Below are 22,389 nucleotides of genomic sequence, written 5' to 3'. Positions count from 1 at the left end.
ACACTTAATGAAAATTAATAAATTTTATATTAATTGTTTAGTTAAATTAGTTGCCAGGTTAGAAATTTCTTTAAAAAGTTTGATTTAATATTACTATCTAATTCTATATCTCTTTTAATTAATAATTTCCATTTATCCAAAAATACATTATTTTAATTTAGAACCTCCGACTTGAACCCAGTACAATTTAATTTCAAATTAAAAATCGCGGCAATTTTGACCAATTTGTTTCATCGTTTTGCTGTCATTATTCTCGATTGCTGCATTATTATGTTAAGAATTATGATATTTAAAAATAGAACGGTTTCTAGAATTATTAAATCTTGAATTATTTTAAATAAATTCTTGAGCTGTAGCAATTCCTGCATTTCGTTTCAGAATATACATAATTTATTTCCAACCGCATTGGACGATGAGCTCAAAAAATATAAAAAGAAACCGCTTCTTAATTCAAAAAATTTAATTGGAACGTGCCTTCGAATTTCAAATAAAATCGGACTTACAATCGATTTTTTTTGTTTTCTGTTTCTAGAACTCCTAGAGCGCTATGAGAGCTTAATCATAAGATCATAATTATAATTTTTATGTATATATCTATAATAAAGTCATGTTAAATCCAATTAAGCTCTTCCTTATATTTTATTTTGTCTTATTACGCATTGAATAAGTCCAATTTTCAACCGACTTCCAAAAGGAGGAGGTTATCAATTCGTCTGTATTTTTTTTTTTTATGTTTGTTACCTCATAACTTTTCACCGGGTGGACCGATTTTGATAATTTTTTTTTTGTTTGAAAGGTAGTGCTTCCCGTGGGGTCCCATTTTTTTTATTTTTTTTTCCGATGATGGTATCCATGTGAAAACGACATAAGTCTTAAATTTGCATTATGTATATGAGCGACAAATAGGTGAATAACTGAAAATCACGTTAACCAATTTTGATAATTCTTTTTTTATTATAAAATATATACATCAAGGGTAATTTGATGAAAGTTTGGTAAGGTTCTGAGCACAGGATCCATGACAAAGTAACGGAACGGAAGGGAACGGAACAATTCTGAGGAGCACGTTAGCGATACTAGGTCGAATCTTTTATTTATAGGTTATTTGGATATTTGAGTCACCTTCCGTAATGTGGTTATGTTTATGTAATTATCATAGTCGAATATTATAATCAACTAGCTACCCACCCCGGCTTCGCACGGGTGCAATACTGATACTAAATATACTACAGAATTTGTTTATATACGACATCACATCGCAAACTTCTAAAATTATCAGTAAACACTGATTACTATATTGTTCATGTATTATGTACACAAACCTTCCCCTTGAATCACACTATCTTTTAAAAAAAACCGCATCAAAATCCGTTGCGTAGATTTAAAGATATAGGGACACAGAAAGCGACTTTGTTTTATACTATGTAGTGATGGAACTCCTATACGGCTCGCAGTTAGGGTGCGATATGGGGCAGAATTTCTTACTATCTTTAATCAAATTTTGTGTATGTGATGTGATGTCATATGATGTCCGAAATATAGTTGGTCTTTTTCAAAGTTTTTTTGCTGAGTTCGATTACAGCTCTTTCGAGGGATCCTTGTAGTTTACGCCGCGTGACGTATTAAATCCGCATTTTCGAAAGTCTATTTTTGCTTTATTCGCAAGTTTCCTTTGAAATTGTCCTCGAAGTAGTTTCTTACTCATATAAACGGAATGCTTAATCTATCCATATTAAAAAAAATTAGTTAGTCAACATCAGCTTCACTTAAAATCAAAAAATAAATAAAATTTTAACAAAAAGAAAAACCGACTTCAAACAAAACACTATTTTAAAACAAATGAATATGCACGAAAAAGTAATAAAAATAATTGCGTATTCAACATATTTTTTAGAGTCTTCCTAAGTTAAATGAAATGAAAAATATTAGACTACTTAAAAGTCGATTAACGATTATATCATGTAGTTATAATTATTGTTATATTTGGAGTCGGTGTCAGCCAATAAAACCCTACAGTATATCTATCAAAAAACAATACGAGAACACTTTAACAAATATGTTTTTTACAAATTACCTTTTATACAATAATATACTGGATCAATCAAGGGGCTCGTATCGCTTCTTTCTTTTGATTGTTGGGGCAAGGGCACCGTGGCTGACACCGGCTCCAAATATACCAATAACTATAACTACATGATATAATCGTTAATCGACTTTTAAGTAGTCTAATATTTTTCATTTCATTTAACTTAGGAAGACTCTAAAAAATATGTTGAATACGCAATTATTTTTATTACTTTTTCGTGCATATTCATTTGTTTTAAAATAGTGTTTTGTTTGAAGTCGGTTTTTCTTTTTGTTAAAATTTTATTTATAGAAATTTTTATTTCTAACCTCCTCCTCAATTTCACCTCAAGTGTCCATAATTAATTATACGAAGTCCTAGCGGTATTCTATAAGAAGAAACTCGAAACTCACCGCCGTTTTCAACCGACTTCCAAAAGGAGGAGGTTATCAATTCGTCTGTATTTTTTTTTTTTTTTTTATGTTTGTTACCTCATAACTTTTCACGGGGTGGACCGATTTTGATAATTTTTTTTTTGTTTGAAAGGTAGTGCTTCCCGTGGGGTCCCATTTTTTTTTAATTTTTTTCCGATGATGGTATCCATATGAAAACGACATAAGTCTTAAATTTGCATTATGTATATGCGCGACAAATCGGTGAATAACTGAAAATCACGTTAACCAATTTTGATAATTCTTTTTTTATTATAAAATATATACTTCAAGAGTAATTTGGTGAAAGTTTGGTAAGGTTCTGAGCACAGGATCCATGACAAAGTAACGGAACGGAAGGGAACGGAACAATTCTGAGGAGCACGTTAGCGATACTCAGTCGAATCTTTTATTTATAGGTTATTTGGATATTTGAGTCACCTTCCGTAATGTGGTTATGTTTACGTAATTATCATAGTCGAATATTATAATCAACTAGCTACTTACCCCGGCTTCGCACGGGTGCAATACTGATACTAAATATACTACAGAATTTGTGTATTTACGACATCACATCGCAAACTTCTAAAATTATCAGTGTTTCTTTACTATATTGTTCATGTATTATATACACAAACCTTCCCCTTGAATCACACTATCTTTTAAAAAAAACCGCATCAAAATCCGTTGCGTAGATTTAAAGATATAGGGACAGAGAAAGCGACTTTGTTTTATACTATGTAGTGATGGAACTCCTATACGGCTCGCAGTTAGGGTGCGATATGGGGCAGAATTTCTTACTATCTTTAATCAAATTTTGTGTATGTGATGTGATGTCATATGATGTACGAAATATGGTTGGTCTTTTTCAAAGTTTTTTTGCTGAGTTCGATTACAGCTCTTTCGAGGGATCCTTGTAGTTTACGCCGCGTGACGTATTAAATCCGCATTTTCGAAAGTCTATTTTTGCTTTATTCGCAAGTTTCCTTTGAAATTGTCCTCGAAGTAGTTTCTGACTCATATAAACGGAACGCTTAATCTATCCATATTAAAAAAAAATAGTTAGTCAACATCAGCTTCACTTAAAATCAAAAAATAAATAAAATTTTAACAAAAAGAAAAACCGACTTCAAACAAAACACTATTTTAAAACAAATGAATATGCACGAAAAAGTAATAAAAATAATTGCGTATTCAACATATTTTTTAGAGTCTTCCTAAGTTAAATGAAATGAAAAATATTAGACTACTTAAAAGTCGATTAACGATTATATCATGTAGTTATAATTATTGTTATATTTGGAGTCGGTGTCAGCCAATAAAACCCTACAGTATATCTATCAAAAAACAATACGAGAACACTTTAACAAATATGTTTTTTACAAATTACCTTTTATACAATAATATACTGGATCAATCAAGGGGCTCGTATCGCTTCTTTCTTTTGATTGTTGGGGCAAGGGCACCGTGGCTGACACCGGCTCCAAATATACCAATAACTATAACTACATGATATAATCGTTAATCGACTTTTAAGTAGTCTAATATTTTTCATTTCATTTAACTTAGGAAGACTCTAAAAAATATGTTGAATACGCAATTATTTTTCTTACTTTTTCGTGCATATTCATTTGTTTTAAAATAGTGTTTTGTTTGAAGTCGGTTTTTCTTTTTGTTAAAATTTTCAAGCGTAAAATGTCATAATGAAGTGTGACCTTGACTATAATAATTGTTCTGAAAACGAAATGGCATTTAACCGTAAGTCGGTTGTCAAAATTTCATGAGATACGTAATTAATTCTTTTAGAATCGTTTTGAATTTGAATCAATGTATATCTTTACGTAAAATGTTCAATCGGTATAAAAAAGGATCGTCACCTTAAGATCTATTTTCGTGTGCTTAGTATGAGCGATAATCTGCTTTACCGATCGAGAATGACATATTGCGTCGCAATCTTTTGATGTTTAGATTCAAAAGGTACTAAGAGTTTAAGACTTGATAAAGGAATGAATTTGAAAACCGACGCAGGTTTTCTTACTCTGACTGTACTTATTTGTACACACTTTTTTGTAGAAGAAATACCGACAAATCATTTACTTGTTATAAAGAGTTGACAACCTCGAATTTTGATGGCATTCGTCCCTCGTTGGCGTTCGTTAATGAAAATGTCCTTCCGGGGTTGTGACTGTTTCAATTACCTACTATTCACTTTGATGAAGATCTGTATTGTTCAAATATATTCCGTAATCGAAGTGTATTTATCTAGAGAAAATTGAAAAATTCAAAATCATAGTTACCTATTAGTTTTTTGTAAAAAAAATTGAAAAATTTTTACAAAAAAATCCTTAATTAATCTATCACTATTTAAATCTTTATAATACTTTTTATTTTATTCATATTATTAAATGCTTTGAATGACATTTTACTTAAAAAATATAATTAAATGCCTCGGGACTTACTGCAGAAGTAATAAATTAAACTAATCTTAGTTGAACTATTTAATCTTGAAAGTGTTTAACTTGAGAAAGGCTTAGTTTATTAATTAAATATTTTATTGATTATAAAATATATTTTATTCTTAGTTCTTGAATATGTATATTATAATTTTTTGTATGTACATTATCAATAACATTATTGCCTGCCTAAAAGAAAATAAATCCAAACAGAATGGCGCCGTAACGCGTTACGTCACGAAAAGGTTTACGCTCCCAAAATAAATTAAAACATCAACAATTTATTACTTTACTGAATAATTTAATAATATCTTCTCTTGTACTTTATAGTAATTTGTTTCAGAATATCCATGCAAATCTCGCAAAGATGCATGTCAGAAATCGTCTCAACAAAATTGAAGATGAAAAGGAACTGGATTGGGCAACAGCGGAAGCCCTTGCTTTTGGTAAAGAACATTATTTATGTCTTAAAGTGGATGAGAGGATATTCCTTCCCAAAAACAGAGATATCTGTAGTTCTCTCCTTTCAAATAACGTGATTGTGTCATAAAAGAACAAATAAATAATTTATCCCTGTACCATTTATATCCAGTAAGCTGAATGTTTTCGCCCGTATAAATTAGGGGTTTACTGAATGATACATTTTCGAATAATGAGAAAACTGAAACATACTGGTTTAAATTATAAATAATAAACGCTATTATTATAGTGAAAATATCTGGAGCGATTTTTTAAGTACAAGGAAGTATTGCAGCACGAGTAATATCATTAGATGTATAATATCTTAATATAATTTTGTTTGTTTGATGCAGGATCACTCTTGATGGAGGGTCGGCACGTAAGAATCAGCGGAGAGGACGTCGGTCGTGGTACCTTCTCCCATCGCCACGTTATGCTCATCGATCAAGAAAAGGAAACGATACATATACCTCTAAACCACATACATGAAGATCAAAAGGGATTTTTGGAAGTAAGTACTTATATTCCTGAAATTAATTAGTCAAAGAATCACTGCAGTTCTATGGTATTGTCAATATAGCATAGAGTTCATTATAGGAAAATAATTTATATAATATATGGACTACAATTTTTAAATTATTATCATACATATTCGGGATAGTTCAATATAAAATATATGTAGATTACTATGTTTTATAGTTGGCAGTCCAAGGGGTAGGACTATAGCACGACTTTTTATATAATTCTATACTCCGATGGCTTGTCTAAAAATAATGAGGTCTACATCCAGGTATAAAAGTATGTCCCAACAATAGCCCGATATGTAGAAGTTGAGGTGTTTATTTATTTTACTAAATCATTTTAATAGTAAAAAGTACCTCTCTACTCCGGATTGCCGTCAAATAATGAGATTTGATGATGTTTGATGTCAGAGGGTGAAAATACAAATGTCTGGGCATATCTTTAAGCACTGACTGCTAATTCGCTAGTCTCTATTGAGCAAATGATAATAACACTGATATTGAACTTAATTAAAAACACAATCACTTTCAGGTTGCCAATTCCATATTATCCGAAGAAGCAGTAGTAGGTTTCGAATACGGTATGGCTTTCGACAACCCGGAAAACTTGAATATTTGGGAAGCGCAGTTCGGCGACTTCTACAACGGAGCTCAAATCATAGTCGACACTTTTATAGCTTCGGGTGAAAGTAAGTACTGCACGTTTTACTTCGAAGTAGGGTTTTATGCACGTCAGTCAGAACAGTTACCATCCTAAATATTTATCAGATATTCAACCGCCAAATACTTGGAATTTAGTTCAAAAGATTGGTAGCGAATTTTCGATGTTTGATGGTTACTTTATATGTGAAAATATTTATTGCACACGAGCATAATATAAATTATATTGAGGTTAACCAAATTAACCAAGATTGCCCAATGGTTTGAACGCGTGCATCTTAACCGATGATTGCGGGTTCATATACAGGCAAGAACCACTGAATTTTCATGTGCTTAATTAGTGTATATAATTTATCTCGTGGTTGGCGGTGAACCTGCATGTCTTTAGTTTCTACCACATAGGAATACACCAAACTGCATTGAAGCAGCGCGATAGAATATGCTCCAAACCTGTTCCTCAAAGTAAGAGGAGGCTTTAGACCAGAAGTGGGAAATTTACTGGATATTAATGTTAAGCTAAACCATTAAAATTTTCCTACGACTAGTCAAGCCTTATCTCTTGTTAAACTCTTCTGCTCCAGTTGGCATTCATACGATTAAACAAGCATTACAAGAAGTACTATTAACTATTCTTGGTCGAGTACGAGATAAATTACAAAACAAACTAGAATAATTAAACTAACATATACTTGGCATGCCTTAAACTCACCCTACTTGGTTTGTATCCACGTACATTTTAAACAAATGTATAAAAAAAAATTATAAACATAACCAAAACATGAATATTACTATATATAAAATAGATAAAAAGATATATTGTGTCTTGTTATTTAAGTAAGACCAGATTGTCAGATTAACCAACCATGAACACGAAAATATCGTAAATCTTAACCATGAACGCGTAAATCATATGTATAAGTTACAAGTGTCAGGTAAAACACTGTGAAGGAAAACATTGAGAGGAAACCTACATGTATCGGATAAAAATCTGCCAGCGCCATACCCATAATCCATCATCTCGGATAAACTCAAAAATAGTTTGTAATAGAATGAGGTTAGTTTAGTAGTGAATAATTCATTTTGTTTTTTTTTTTATTAAAACACATAAATTTAATTAATGTACAAAATGTAATAAAAGAAAAATGTAATACTTTAAAGATGAAAATATAATATTTAACGCTGAAAGCCTGTGAAAACTTTATAAGTGAATACATGTTCGGAATGTTATTACATTTCAAAAGCAAGTGACGCTTCGGTCGGCCTTTGAAACTTGGCAAATTTCCTAACGATGTGAATGAAATTGTAAAATATTTTTCAACGCATTCTATAAATGGTCGTCATACATTTTATACGTTTATCGAGGCGTTGAATTATGGGGCATGAACACCGTTTGGGGCTTGTCAACCGTATTGTAGAACATGTAATCCACATTATGGAATCGTTTGTTGAATAGCAGGGTTTGGGGTCTGACCTAAATTTTCTCGTACTAAGTGTTGAGTAGACATGTACGAGTATATCAGATCGGTTGACATATCAGCCTTACTAAGTTGTTCATATTGTGGTTACTGGGTAGACTTTTTACATTGATTCAATGACGCTTATCGCATTACTAAGTCGACATATTCAGTGTACTATTCTTTGATTGACTAATGATTGTTAATAGTTAAATATTTTTTGTCCAGGAACTTGAGTTGAAGATATTTTGTTAAATTGGGACTGCTGCCCCAAAATTTACGATTTTATCTCTATATAATCTATACAAACTTTATTAAGATGTAGGGCTGTCCGTGAAAAAGAAAGAAAATGTAAATTTTGGCAAACTGTCTATAATCTATATAGTTATTTGTATAAAATAGGTGGACGTTGAATTGACGACATTGATAAGAATATTATTTATCGGTTTTAGATGAGGCTTTTCATTTGTTTCTTTTTATTGTATAAGGTGAATGAAATATAAACATTATTTTATAGCTAAATGGGTACGTAGCAATGGCCTAGTAATGCTGCTGCCACACGGGTACGACGGAGCAGCGTCTGAGCATTCGTCGTGTAGACTAGAGAGGTTCTTACAATTAAGCGACAGTTCAGAGTCAGCGCCCGATTCGGAAGATGTCTGCCTAAATATAGTGAATCCGACCACGCCGTCTCAATACTTCCATTTATTAAGAAGACAGGTAACGCATACATACATTTATAATTATTTACTGTAAATCAGTGGATCTTGAATATTCTTCAATTATATTAAATAATAGACATAAGTGCATATATTTGTATGCTTACTCAATTTCGGTACTAATCTCATTTAAGCGACTTTATCACTGAATAGGACGTAACTTATAATAAATAAGATATAATTTAAACTGAATGAAGCACGGAGATAATATTTGAAACAATAATTAGAAGTGACAGTAATTTATTCAAACGTGATAAAGCAATACACGGTTAGAGCAATAACTAGAAAAAGTATTGGATATCATACAAGACGCGTCAAAGAAAAAAATCATATTTCCCAACTATCTTTGATACTTAGATATAAATATAGATTTAAATATATTATATAAAGTATATATTTCATCTTCATCGATCATTGGTTTTGAGAAATTTAATTTTGTTATTTCCTATAATTTATAGGTGGTGCGCAATTATAGGAAACCATTGGTGGTAGTCGCACCGAAAATCCTATTGCGGTTATCTGACGCTGTATCGCCTCTATCTGAGTTCGCACCGGGAACCCACTTCAAAACAGTTATCGGTAATAACAATAACAAATAACTTTTTCGGTGAATGTTTGTATTTGAATAATATGACGCGTAGTTTTATGGATGAGGAATTTAGTTTAATAGTTTAAAAGTAATCGAGATTTTTATGGAAAACGTTCAAAAAACAAATAAAGCTTGTATCTTAAAGATTGGAATTAACAATATTAAATATTACACGTATGTAGCGATGAAACGAAAAATAAATCCTATCGTGTTTCTTTGCTGGTCCTTCTCAGGTCTGAGGTACTTTTTTTTAAAGCTAATGTAAATTTTTGACAATCAATGAGAAATTATATTGATTCTTTGTTAAATAAGAATTTTATATTTTTAATTTTAAATTAGAAAACGTATAACATTACTAGGAGCCGACTTCGGCTTTCCTCGCCCTTTAGGGTGTTGGTTGTCATGTGTCAGGTAAGAAAGGAGCCTATGTCCTTTCTTTGAGTTGAAGTTTGCTTCCTACCAAATTCGGTTCGGCGGTTGGTCGTGAAAGAGTAAAAGATAGACAGACAGATAGAGACAGATATAGATGTGAAAGTATCGCATTTATAATATTAATATAGATGTAAGGAATTTATTTATTATCTACTTATTTAATATAAGAATTAACAACATTAAATGCTTAAATATATATATACATATATATACAAATATGAACTAAAACTAGTTACTGTATAAATCTTGACCGCGTGGAATGGTGGCAAGAATGCTAGCAGCATTTCCCCGTTGAATCGCAATTCCGATCCTCTGGGCAAAAAACGAACCAGCCCTCCTGTCACCAGCGGAGGCAATGAGGCGAGGTGTTATGCTTTTGATGAAGCTTTTTGCACCACTACTATATTAAGGAATATTAAAATAGTTTAATGTGTTTATTTTCAGGTGATTCGATTGCCAATCCGCTGAACGTGAAACGCGTCATACTCGTCAGCGGCAAGCACTATTACGAACTCAACAAGGAGAGAGTTAAAGCTAAGATTGATGACGTAGCTATCATAAGGGTTGAGTCACTATCGCCTTTCCCTTTACAAGCGCTGCAGGTTGAACTCGCGAAATATGGCAATGCTAGAAGTAAGTAATCATTAGATGTACTCTACATGGTGGTAGAGCATCATGCAAGTCCATCTGAGAAAGTACCCACTTATCAGATACCAGTATTCTCGATATATACTATAAATTTAAGGGTCGCCCAAAGTCCATTAATACAGCGAAACAAACAATTGCGATTCTGAAATAAATTATTATTAAATAATTAATATAGGCGATTCAAATCCGTTATAACTAGTTTTATTTCAATGTGTAATCGCGAAAATTTAAGAGAACATTAATTGCGATTCTATAAGTCTTATGCATGTTTTAACTCTCAAGTATTTTTTATATTCATCTTATCGCTTCATCTTAAAATTGGTCAGCGCATATCGCGCTCTCTTAAAAATATGAGAAAAACTTAAATGTTCTTAATATTAAAGAAACGAGATATTTCTTACTCAACAAAGTACTGAGCTTGATCATTGTAATTAAAAACAAATTGAGAAATTATGTTTATATATCCTTTGTCTATTCTAATGGAAGTAGAAAAAAAAAACAAATAAACCTTTTACGTATTTCACGCGATTCGCTAATAACTCAGCTATATTGTTCACTATTGGAATTTATGATTAATAGATTTTATACATATCACAACACTATTTCACGTAACTGCCAAGTTCCACTTTAATTTTACTTCCAAAATTCCGATAACAGTTTCGTCGACGTTCAAACGTCATTTTTTCGCAAATACATAGAGAATATAACAGTTTATTAAGCTCGACCAATGATATTACGTCAATTTGCTGTCAAATATTGTTTATTTGCCTTATCTTATGTTTGGAATAGAGTATATATTATTGTTCTGTACATGTCACTTTCAAAGAACCACTAACCGACTACTTTTGATGATCGGTACCCTGCAGCACAACTAAAAGCCATTAAACTAAGAATTAGATTACTTTTGATGATATTTTATCTGTATTTGGCACCCACCCAAATGTTTGGTTTAAGAGGGTAGCCTCGTTCAAAGACATTTAAAAAAATCACGAAATTCACAGACAACATTGATAATGATAATAATTACATCATTGATAATAATTGAATGAAACTCCCGATTAAGATTAACTAAGCGATGATGTATTCTTGAATTCAATTTGATAAACAAGATCTCTCAAGTATTTCAAATATAACATCAAACGGAAGTGTCGTTTTAAACTACACGTCAGTGATAGTTTAAGTAGTAAAACTGTAATTACCATAACCTAAATTGCCAATCCCTCTCGAGGTCCGTTTCATTTCCACAGTCTCATATCCGAGCACCTAGTTTTACATTAAGAACGAATGAATTACTTTGTAGTTTTAATAGCAAACTGCATTGTTGTTGTAGTAGCAATTTTCACAAATTATCGTAAAAAGTATCTTGAATATTTTAATCAAATTCGAAAAAATTATAAGCTTTCCTAAGATTATGTAAATATTGAACAAATGTCATAGAAATTAAATCTATCAGAAAAGGTTGAATTGTAAGACTGCAAGCATATAAGAATAATTTCTGGATGTCAGTAAGAAAGGCCTGCGTTTGGTATATAATATATTCTAACTTTTTATTACTTTAGGGCCTTTACTCCAGATGCCTTTGTGTTAATGTATTATTGATCACCTGTCATTATACTTCAAGCCAAAGTTAAACTTTATTATATAATCTCTACGGTTTAAAGTTACAATTATCAACAGTTGAAGCTAACAATGATATAAGGCTATCGTAATCACTAATATAGAGGCTTCTTTACAATTATTGTTAGTTTTTTGGAAATTTACGCTAGTCACGATTTCCGTCAATTAGACAAAACGCTACAATAAGCGTTGATGTATTTATTCCCTAAAAGTAGGGAAATTTTAAACGGCTACTACAGTTGAAGCCTTCTGGAAATATCTTAGAATTGCCAGAAGATCCTAATCACACTTTAATTTATATGTCATCTTGTTGCGGTCAGTCATGTTCATAAATACGATTTTGCGATAAAGCCGATGTACAAGATTTATTCTGAACTATCTGTGCCTTCGACCTTGTACGACTTTGAATATAACACACAAAAATTATTGTAGCCTAAGTTACTCCCTATTATATCAGTTATCTGACAGTGAAAGTCTCTTCCAAATCGGTCCAGCCGTTCCAGAGATTAGCCGGAACAAACTGACAGAAAAACCGTATGTACCTGTAAATGTGTGTAATGTACCGTGTATAAATACACATGGATTGAGTAAATAGGGCTATTTTAATATTACAAATAGTGCAATTTTTTTTTTATTAAAAACACGGTATATTATATGCAATGTTTAAATTACTATTTCTTATATGCCAACTAATTAGCTTAGTACAAAACTTTTGTTGACGTGATTTCCATGTTGGGCGAGGAGTTTGCATTGTACAACAAACTCTTCTCAAGGAAAAACACATTTTAGCATTTAGTAAAAAATTATGAGAGTATATAGAAAGTAGTAATCGACATTCAGTAATCTATGGAATACTGTCAAATACGACAAATAAATAAGTAAAATGATTATTAAATAAAATAGAGCTAGTGTGTCCAACGAAATTTCGCATTTATTCAAAAGAGTTTGTTGGTGACAATTTTCTTTAATTTTGTTTACGTCGTTCTTTTTATTTTACTTAAAGAAATATTATCTTCTTTATATTAAAAAAGACCTATAGAACATCGTCTATGGCGTATAAAGTAGGGAATTTGAATTCACCAAAAAACAGGAAATAGGGAAGGCGTCGACTAAATTGCTTCCTTCAGTACCGTTTCTTTCGCAAGTTCAACCGAATAAAAAAAATTAACAATTTATTTCTCCTTTTTCTATTCAAAAATTATTGTGAATTAATTTCAACGCAATATTATTGATGAAAAAATTTAAATTCATAATGTACTCATTACTTACTACAATTTTAACGAAGCTTGCAAAAATGTTGCAGCGAATACCGCATCATAATTACTTAGTTCTGTCTGATCATCAGTTCACAGTAAGAAATTGTGACTATGATTGACATTTAAAAAAAAAAAACATTAAATTTACTGACAATTTTAGCACAACAACTACGTTTTTCCGCGCATTTCATTATTTTGTACGTATAGGGAAAGTGAAATCAAATATTTAACGATCAATCGAATTACAGAATTCATATGGAGTCAAGAGGAACACAGAAATATGGGAGCCTGGACCTTCATCAAACCACGTTTTGAGAATCTTCTCGGAAAGAAGGTAAGAATATTTTGTTGTTACTCAATTCAATATAATATCTATATTGAACAAAAGTTATGAAAGTAAAGAGTATATAAATTTCCTAAGCAAAATTAAAACACGAAAGATCCAACAATAACACAAAGTACTCGTATTTAAGTAATTACAGAATTATGCAATTTTCATAGTGTTCCGTTTAACAGTATAGTACAACAGATGCTACGTCTAAGTTGTGTCGTACTATACTTTATTGTATTTTAACACGTACATAATAACGCTTTGTATATTGAAAACGGAATTGTCTGTGAAAATTTTATTAAAACAATCTGCTAGATCTTCTCAAACGGAGAATTCAATCCAATAGCAATAACCTTTGCTTTGTCAGAATTCACTTTGTGCGAAGATTTAACACGTTCAGTGCCAGCGACACGCCTAGCGTGTTCATGCGAATTTCTATAGCCACGCCGCGAACACGCTAGGCTTGTTCTAAGAATTTCAGTGATATCTTAAAAACTAGGCTAAATTATTCATTCAAACTAATTGTGTGCAATCTTCAAGCGATAAGCTACTGAGTTTTTAAGTGGCCCGTTAAAAATAACATTTTTTTTTATTTCAGAAAAAAAATGTCTTTTGTAATGCCGGCGACACGCTAGGCTTGTTCACTTATTAAGGATAATCATAGATTGTCAAACTGTTTTTTCAACAAACCACATTTTATTTATGGCTTATTACCAATTTGTTGACAATTGATGTAATTTTGTTATTGTTTTCTCAAATTTGCGGAACTTTGTTACATTTTTTTTTTTGTACAAATATCTATTATTATAAAAATTTATACACCTTTGTAGTAAAACTATATAAGCCGTAATTCTGCCATTCCTATTTAATGACAAAGTTTATACTAAATTGTCTTACTTTGTGTTATGTTGATACTGATACTGATTATGTATTACAAGTACCTATATGTTAGTTTGATTAATCATTAACTACCACATACATACACCAAATATATAAAATTAAACACTAAATAAGGCTGATTTACCTTAAAAATGTAAACTCATGTTAACTTCAAATCCGTGTTACAAGAATTGAAGTAATGAAACAATAAAACGAGTTTAGCTTACAAGAAGCTTAATTATTTTTTAATTATTTGTTTATTAATTACTACTTATTTAATTTTTCTTTATTATTATATCAAGACATGTGCACCGAATCGATATCCTATGACCTTTGAACATTTCTAACAACTAATAAGAAAGTGAACGAAACAAGTGAGATAAAAATTGATTTTAGAAATTAATAAGTATGTATTTGAGAAAACAAAAAAAGAAGGTGGATTTTTATGGACACTTTATGAAGCGAAATTTAAACTCTGTTTTAATTTATATTAAAAGTTCTATTTTATTTTATTTGATTATACCTTGCTACTTTCAAACTGACCCGCGTCCTTTGCAGGGATACAACAGTAGATAACAGGTAACAGTATATATCATGAACAATTTTTTTATTGAAATACGAACTAAATCATAACGCGATAAAAAGTATATATCAAATTCGACACCAATACAAATATGATATGTGGGAATTTATTAAAAAGTTTTACAACCACTGATTACATTATGATGTTTACTTCCCATAAAAGCGGTTTTTTGTCATAATTCCAGGATAAAACACTGACAACATTATTCTAAACACCTTAATTATTGCATAACACAAGAAATATTAACTAACAAAGACCGTTTTAACAAAAAAATAATCATTTTTTTGTTCCTGTGCCAGTGGACACGCTACGCTTGTCCATACAATTTATCTTGCGATGCCGGGGACACGCCTAGCGTGTTCGCGGCATTATGTATGCCGGCATCGCTATAAGCATAGGAAAAATTTAGGTGGCAGTGAACGTGTTAAGCTGACTTAAAATTGATGAAATATATTGTAACTTGCTTTCATTTATAATACACAAGGAATTTGTAAGGTACAAACGAATGGCAAGTGAATTTATAATATGATTTTAATCATTACGTAATATAAAACAACGTCACTTACCGCTGTCTGTCAATATGTAGATTTTTTTATCTTTTAAATTTCGAAATGGATTTTGATGCGGTTTTTTTAATAGATAGAGTGATTTGAGAGGAACATTTTTGTAAATAATACATAGACAATATTTAAAAGAAACACTGATAATTTTAGAAGTTCCTAATGTGGTATCGTTAATAAATAAATTCTGTAGTAAGAATATTAAGTATGAGCATTGCATCCGTGCGAAGGAGGTCGGATCTCTAGTTGTTTAATAAATATTTTTGTAATAAATGTAAATGTGGACTTGACAATTTCCCATCTTAGAGTCGGTTGCATGGCTTACAATAATGATAAACGAATATGCAATGTATCCAAAACTAGGAAAGAATGTTAAATTTATATAGGATATTATGAAACCTTAATATTTTTGAAATTAGTCAATGTTTATAATTTAATATAAGAATTGTTTTTTTTTTGTATAACTGTGGTCATTACTTACTTTAGATGTTAAAAAGCGAACTAAAATAAATGATTAAAAATATATATTTTTGTATAGATGGAAATTGTGTTAATAAATTTATAAGTAAGTCATGACATATCCTCAATCTTTATCAAACTATGTTAAAGAATTTTGAATCATTCTTTATTCAATGGTCAATGATTTAGAAAAGATGTCGGAAATCTGGCTCGATCGAAAACGAGGAAGAATTTAGTAATGTAACAGTGTTTTTTTTTCATACTAAAACCTTACTAACATATTATTTCGTACAGAATTTCCTCCCTTCTATGGTGGGCCCTATTGCAAGTCTATTTGGGAGAATTTACATATTTCTTTACAAACAACTATTTACGAAATTAATCACACGTGCTTGGAAACATAAATGGATCATCATACTCAAATATAACAAATTATATTCTTGCAATGTTACATACATACATGACGAACAGATAACCTCTTTTTTAAAGTCGGTTAAAAATATATTCAATTAATTAATTAAATTAGATGGGTAAAATTAATGCAGAATATAGTGAGTCAAATGTCAAAAGTTACGTGTAATATGTTTTTATATCTTCTTGCAGTTGATATACGCTGGTCGAAGAGAAGCCGCTACACCCGCAGTCGGTACGTCAAAATTGCACCGAGCAGAGGTTGAACACGTATTACGAGAACCATTATATAATATAAAATAACTTATCAACAAATACCAAGTACTTATAAAATGTTTTTTTTTTTTTTAATTACGCTTCCTTCGTTCAAACGATCTCTTTGAGCGGAAACGCATTTATTCCAGGCATTTTTGTATGTAAGTAAAGTATGTTTTTACTTTGAAAATGTAAATAAAATTACGTTATGTTATTAAATGCATTGTTTTATTGTTATTAATTTACTTATTCAGAATTTACAAGATTCATTTTTGATAATATTACTTGTCAAACAAATGAAGCAGTTTGAAAGCGAATTTGCTTCGTTTAGGTGCAATTAATCGTGATTAAATTAACTATCTATAGTCCAGTCAATAAAGCCTAAAATCCCTAACAAATTCCTAACACGGTGAAATTTTGTGGGTTTATTTAGGAAGGTAAAATAACTTACCGTGAGATTTTGCAGCGGCGTGGGATGAACGGAAAGGGTTGAAAAGGGGTGAAAAACGTTTTTTGTTAAAACCATAGTTAAAAAAATTAATAACACGCTGCAATTATGCAATTATCATGTTTACAGCATTACTATGTCTATATCTATATGTATTTGAAATCGATCAATGAACCGATAATATTAATATTATTTTGCCACTACTCCACGCGGTAATTATTTATACAATAACCGTTTTATGTATATATTTTAGGACTTAATGTTAATATAATAATTCATATGTAAAAAATAGCTTTTTAATAATAATTATTAAAATATTAAAGATGAAGAAAATAAAAAGAATAGAATAAAATAAAATGAAAATAGAAAGACCTTAAGAAAGCGAAGTCGTATAAGATTAGGATATAGAATTTGCAAGGGACAATATGTCGTCCAAAAATACAGATATTATATTTGGATATATATTTAACAAAACAAGTGAATAGTAGCTGGGTCCTAAAGTCTTTTACTCAAAACGTTTGTAATTATATTTCTAAGCGACACTCCGTCATTTATCTTAAAGGGACGATTTATAACTATAAGAAACTTTTAAAGACAGTTGACATTAAATAATGAAATATAATAATTCACAGTTTCGTGACGTTTTATATCTAATTATATTACGTATGTACACAATGGTACGATAGTGTATCTTAACTCAAATCAACACCACAAAGTTTGATCAATAATATCATATCAACCGCTACCAACGAAACTACAGCTTGTCCAGAAGTGCCCTTACCTGTAAAAGTCATGGCTGGCAAAGGTAAAGGTAAGAAAAAAGAAAAGAAAGAAAAAGAAGAAGGCGGAGACAAGAAGAAATCTAAGAAAGGAGGAGGAAGACCCAAGAAAGGCAAAGCGAAAGGAAGATGTAACGTTGACATGCTCACAGATTCAGCAATGGACAATGTTTACTACGCCTGTCATAATGTCCAAGAATTATTACAGGCGAGAGGGTTTCATCCTCCCGATTTTAGTAAGAAGAAGAAGAAAGGAAAACGCTAGCAACATTGATCCAATACGTTGTGTTCAAGTTTTTTGTTGCGGTTAAAACTGGTTTACACTAGTTTATACCAAATTTGTTGAGCTTGTTTGTTTTGTCCCGGTCGACTGCAACTCGCAGATAGTGTCGCTATTTCTGTTCAAGTCATTTTAATTGTTAATTGCGTCGTTCTAAACTTAGTTAAATGTTTCCCTACCCAACGTTATGTTAAAATTATATTATAAAGAGCTAGAAGGATGTTTGTTTTATTATCACTATGTTATACCTGACCTCTCAATCGTTTGTGTCATCAAATATATTCCAAACGAGTAAGAAAGTCATTTTTTATTATAAAAAATCAATATAATAAATTCTGTAAAATTAGGACGATGGAATTTGTATGATAAGCAAAAATCGTTCGGATGAATGACACATACATAATAACGATATTTATTTTAGTATATTTAACACCGTAAATATATGTTTTCCGAATAATTAAAGCGTTAAAATTAGAAAAAAAGACAAAGTGCTCTTATGGAAATGAGAAGTGAGTTAAGATGTATTACCACTGAGAAGACTAGCTTGCTTGTTTAGATTTATGTTGGATATATTGCACTACTTTAAGTCTGTGTATAAGAACACATAATGAATTATTTATTTCGCGATTTTGAACAAAGGCTATGCTTTTGTATAGAGATTGATAAAAATATATAAAAATAAATTAATAAAATATTAATCCTTTAATAAACTTTAAATCGTACAATAACGTTTAAACATTTAGATGGATGTCCTTTTGTCTGGAAAGTAAGTATTACTGAATAGTATCGGATATCCCCTGCTCCATTGTTCAGACAGACCAATAAATTTGAGTAATAAATTACAGCTGCTTCTAAAGTAAACGTTTCGTCCAAAACATTTTAGAGTTCAAGATTAAATTATTTAGAAGTTGAAAGCTTAGCCGAGTGGTTTATGAAATATAGTTTCGCTTATTGAACATAATCAGACAAAGAAATCTTATAACAATAGACATAAAACCTTCTTTCATATTTTTAATGACACAGGAGCCATAAGCAATTGTATTAAAAGTCACATTAATAGTGACTGTCACTATCCGTTAAAATTTCAAGTGTAATTTAAGTAAATACAATGTAAGACACGTCAAACTGTACCATAAATCTGATTTTAATGATGTTTCCATAACAGTTAAAAATGCATAAATTCACAATAAAATAAACTTATCCGGATAACAAAATATAACAGCAAATATCAAAATGAACCAATCACAAGAGAATATTACTTCGAAAGACCTTTAATACTCAATTAAAAATTTATGAAAAACCAATAATTAGTACAACTTTTATTGTGATATTAAACAAAGAAGAAACAAAATGGTGATACCAGCGGTCGGGATCGATCTTGGAACAACCTTCTCTTGTGTGGGAGTGTTTTTGCATGGCAAAGTGGAAATTATCGCCAACGACCAAGGTAACAGAACTACGCCATCATACGTTGCTTTCAATGATACCGAAAGACTTATTGGAGATGCAGCGAAAAACCAGGTACGTACAATATACGATATATGATTTAAGCAAAGAAAACCATTGCGACGCGATATAATTTAATGTTTTTATTGTATAGATTGCCATGAACCCAAAAAATACAATATTCGATGCAAAACGTCTGATTGGCAGAAAATTTGATGATCCTAAAATCCAACAAGACATTAAACACTGGCCATTTGAAGTTATTTCGGACCACGGTAAACCGAAAATCAATGTTGAATACAAAGGCGAAAAGCGACAATTTACTCCAGAAGAAATTTCTTCAATGGTTTTAACAAAGATGAAAGAAATTGCCGAAACATTTCTTGGTGGTATTGTTAAAGATGCTGTTATAACCGTTCCAGCATATTTTAATGATGCTCAGCGTCAAGCGACTAAAGATGCGGGTGCAATAGCAGGTTTAAATGTGTTGAGAATAATTAATGAACCGACTGCAGCCGCTCTTGCTTATGGGCTAGACAGAGACTTAACGGGAGAAAAGGATGTTCTTATATTCGATCTAGGTGGCGGAACGTTTGATGTGTCAATTCTACAAATATCAGAGGGATCGTTATTTGAAGTCAGATCTACAGCTGGTGATACACATTTAGGGGGTGAGGATTTTGATAGTCGAATGGTAGATCATTTCAGCCAAGAGTTTGAGAAAAAATTTAAAAGAGACATCAAAAGTAATCCAAAGGCTCTGAGAAGATTACGAACGGCATGTGAAAGAGCAAAACGAACATTATCATCTAGTACAGAAGCTAGTATAGAAATTGATGCTTTACACGAAGGCATCGATTTTTATTCAAAAATAACGAGAGCGCGTTTCGAAGAGTTATGTTCAGATTTATTTCGACAAACACTTACACCTGTTGATAGAGCCCTTAAAGACGCTGGATTGAATATAAGAGAAATCAATGATGTGGTGATGGTAGGTGGGTCAACACGGATTCCGAAAATTCAAAGATTATTACAGGTGTTCATTTTTATCTAATAGTTATTTTTATTCACTGATAAAAAAAAAAACTAATATAATTTTGAACTCTCAAGGATTTCTTCAATGGAAAAGTATTAAACCTCTCCATCAATCCCGACGAAGCAGTAGCATACGGAGCTGCAGTGCAAGCCGCGATTCTCTCCGGTTCTACGGACACTCGAATTCAGGATGTTTTACTTGTAGACATTACTCCTTTATCACTCGGAATTGAGACAGCTGGTGGAGTAATGGCAAAGTTAGTAGAGAGAAACACTAGGATACCAATTGCACAGAGAAGGCTCTTTACAACATATTCAGATAATCAACCTGCTGTAACAATTCAAGTAAATTCATAGTTTTAAAATTGCACATTTCAAAGCTTCATTTAAAGTTTTATTATATTTTATTAATTTTTATTAGGTTTTCGAAGGGGAAAGGGCCATGACCAAAGACAACAATTTGCTTGGAACATTTAATTTGACAGGTATTCCTCCAGCGCCAAGGGGGATACCGCAAATTGAAGTACGTTTTCAAAATAATTTATGTGGTAAATATCACTCAATAGTAGCTTATGTATATCTTCTTATTTTTATGATTTAGGTTACCTTTGACATCGATGCGAATGGCATTCTCAGTGTAAGTGCCCAAGACAAAAGCACCGGAAGATCAGAACAAATAACAATTTCAAACGATAAAGGACGCCTCAATAAAAAGGAAATAGAAAAAATGCTTCAAGATGCTGAAAAGTTTAAAGCGGAAGATGAAACTGCAAAAAAGAGAGTTGAATGTAGAAATCGATTAGAAGCATATGCGTATGGATGTAAAACAGTTAAGTATTCGATTGCATTTCAATAATTAAAATAACGTCTAATTCAGGTGCGGATTTGTTATATATTTAAGCAGTAAAGCAATTAATGATGTTGCATAAAATTTAAGCAGTAAAGCAATTAATAATTGACCTTTTATAGCAACTAAATTCACCCTCTATACCTGAACACATAATCTTTAAGTATTGTATTTGACAATTGAATATCTGATGAGTAAGTGGTACCCATCCAAATGAACTTGCATACTATCGTCATAAGCCCTACTATAGACTAAAACAATTCCATAATTGAAACAAATTACTTTAATCTATATTTTTATAGGCTGCTGAAAACGCCGGCAACCGATTAACAGACAGCGAACGTAACGCAGTCATCACAGAATGCAACAACCAGATACAGTGGCTCGAAATAAACCCTGATGCAGGATTGCCAGATCTGGAACGCCACTTGCAAGCGGCTCAGAGCGCTTGTCAATCAGCGATGATGAAACTCCACGGAGCTAGTGGTCCGAGCCAAACAAGGCCAGTGAGTTCTGGTGGACCAAGGGTTGAAGAGATTGATTAATCATTTCATATATAACAATCTGTGAATGAATGAAAACTTAAAAATAATATAATATAATAACAACAGCATGTTTCTATAAAAACAACCCCATAATTAAAAAGTTCCAAAATAGGAATTAACAAGATCAGTTTCTAAAACCAGGAGTTAAAAGGATAGACGAACGTACTTCAATATGCTTCCCCTCTATGTAAATATACAATACATGTGTATGATTTGTATGGAATAAA

At 31.4% G+C, this 22,389-nt stretch overlaps 3 protein-coding genes across 3 annotated transcripts in view; all 3 read left to right on the top strand.

The window, feature by feature from the left end:
- The window catches only part of LOC124535210 (probable 2-oxoglutarate dehydrogenase E1 component DHKTD1 homolog, mitochondrial), a 34,397-nt gene extending 17,394 nt beyond the window's left edge, over nt 1-17,003 (top strand). The window contains exons 13-20 of the mRNA XM_047111333.1: nt 5,293-5,395; nt 5,762-5,919; nt 6,462-6,618; nt 8,561-8,763; nt 9,221-9,341; nt 10,228-10,416; nt 13,553-13,638; nt 16,720-17,003. Of these exons, the coding sequence (XP_046967289.1) occupies nt 5,293-5,395; nt 5,762-5,919; nt 6,462-6,618; nt 8,561-8,763; nt 9,221-9,341; nt 10,228-10,416; nt 13,553-13,638; nt 16,720-16,830 (1,128 nt within the window). The 3' untranslated portion in view covers nt 16,831-17,003. The remainder of the gene's footprint in view (nt 1-5,292; nt 5,396-5,761; nt 5,920-6,461; nt 6,619-8,560; nt 8,764-9,220; nt 9,342-10,227; nt 10,417-13,552; nt 13,639-16,719) is intronic.
- A 978-nt stretch (nt 17,004-17,981) lies between these two features.
- LOC124535243 (small lysine-rich protein 1) lies at nt 17,982-18,491 on the top strand. Its single transcript, XM_047111374.1, has one exon. It carries the CDS (start codon nt 18,023-18,025, stop codon nt 18,272-18,274), a length of 252 nt encoding a protein of 83 aa, XP_046967330.1. The 5' UTR covers nt 17,982-18,022; the 3' UTR covers nt 18,275-18,491.
- A 1,024-nt stretch (nt 18,492-19,515) lies between these two features.
- LOC124535242 (heat shock protein 68-like) lies at nt 19,516-22,317 on the top strand. The gene is made up of 6 exons (XM_047111373.1): nt 19,516-19,810; nt 19,890-20,771; nt 20,846-21,115; nt 21,192-21,293; nt 21,372-21,599; nt 21,920-22,317. Exons 1-6 carry the CDS (start codon nt 19,640-19,642, stop codon nt 22,160-22,162), a joined length of 1,896 nt encoding a protein of 631 aa, XP_046967329.1. The 5' UTR covers nt 19,516-19,639; the 3' UTR covers nt 22,163-22,317.
- Nucleotides 22,318-22,389: the final 72 nt, after the last annotated feature.

Source organism: Vanessa cardui, chromosome 14 (genome assembly GCF_905220365.1).
Source record: "Vanessa cardui chromosome 14, ilVanCard2.1, whole genome shotgun sequence".
Lineage (NCBI taxonomy): Eukaryota > Metazoa > Arthropoda > Insecta > Lepidoptera > Nymphalidae > Vanessa > Vanessa cardui.
This window is presented reverse-complemented; position numbering and strand designations above follow the sequence as displayed.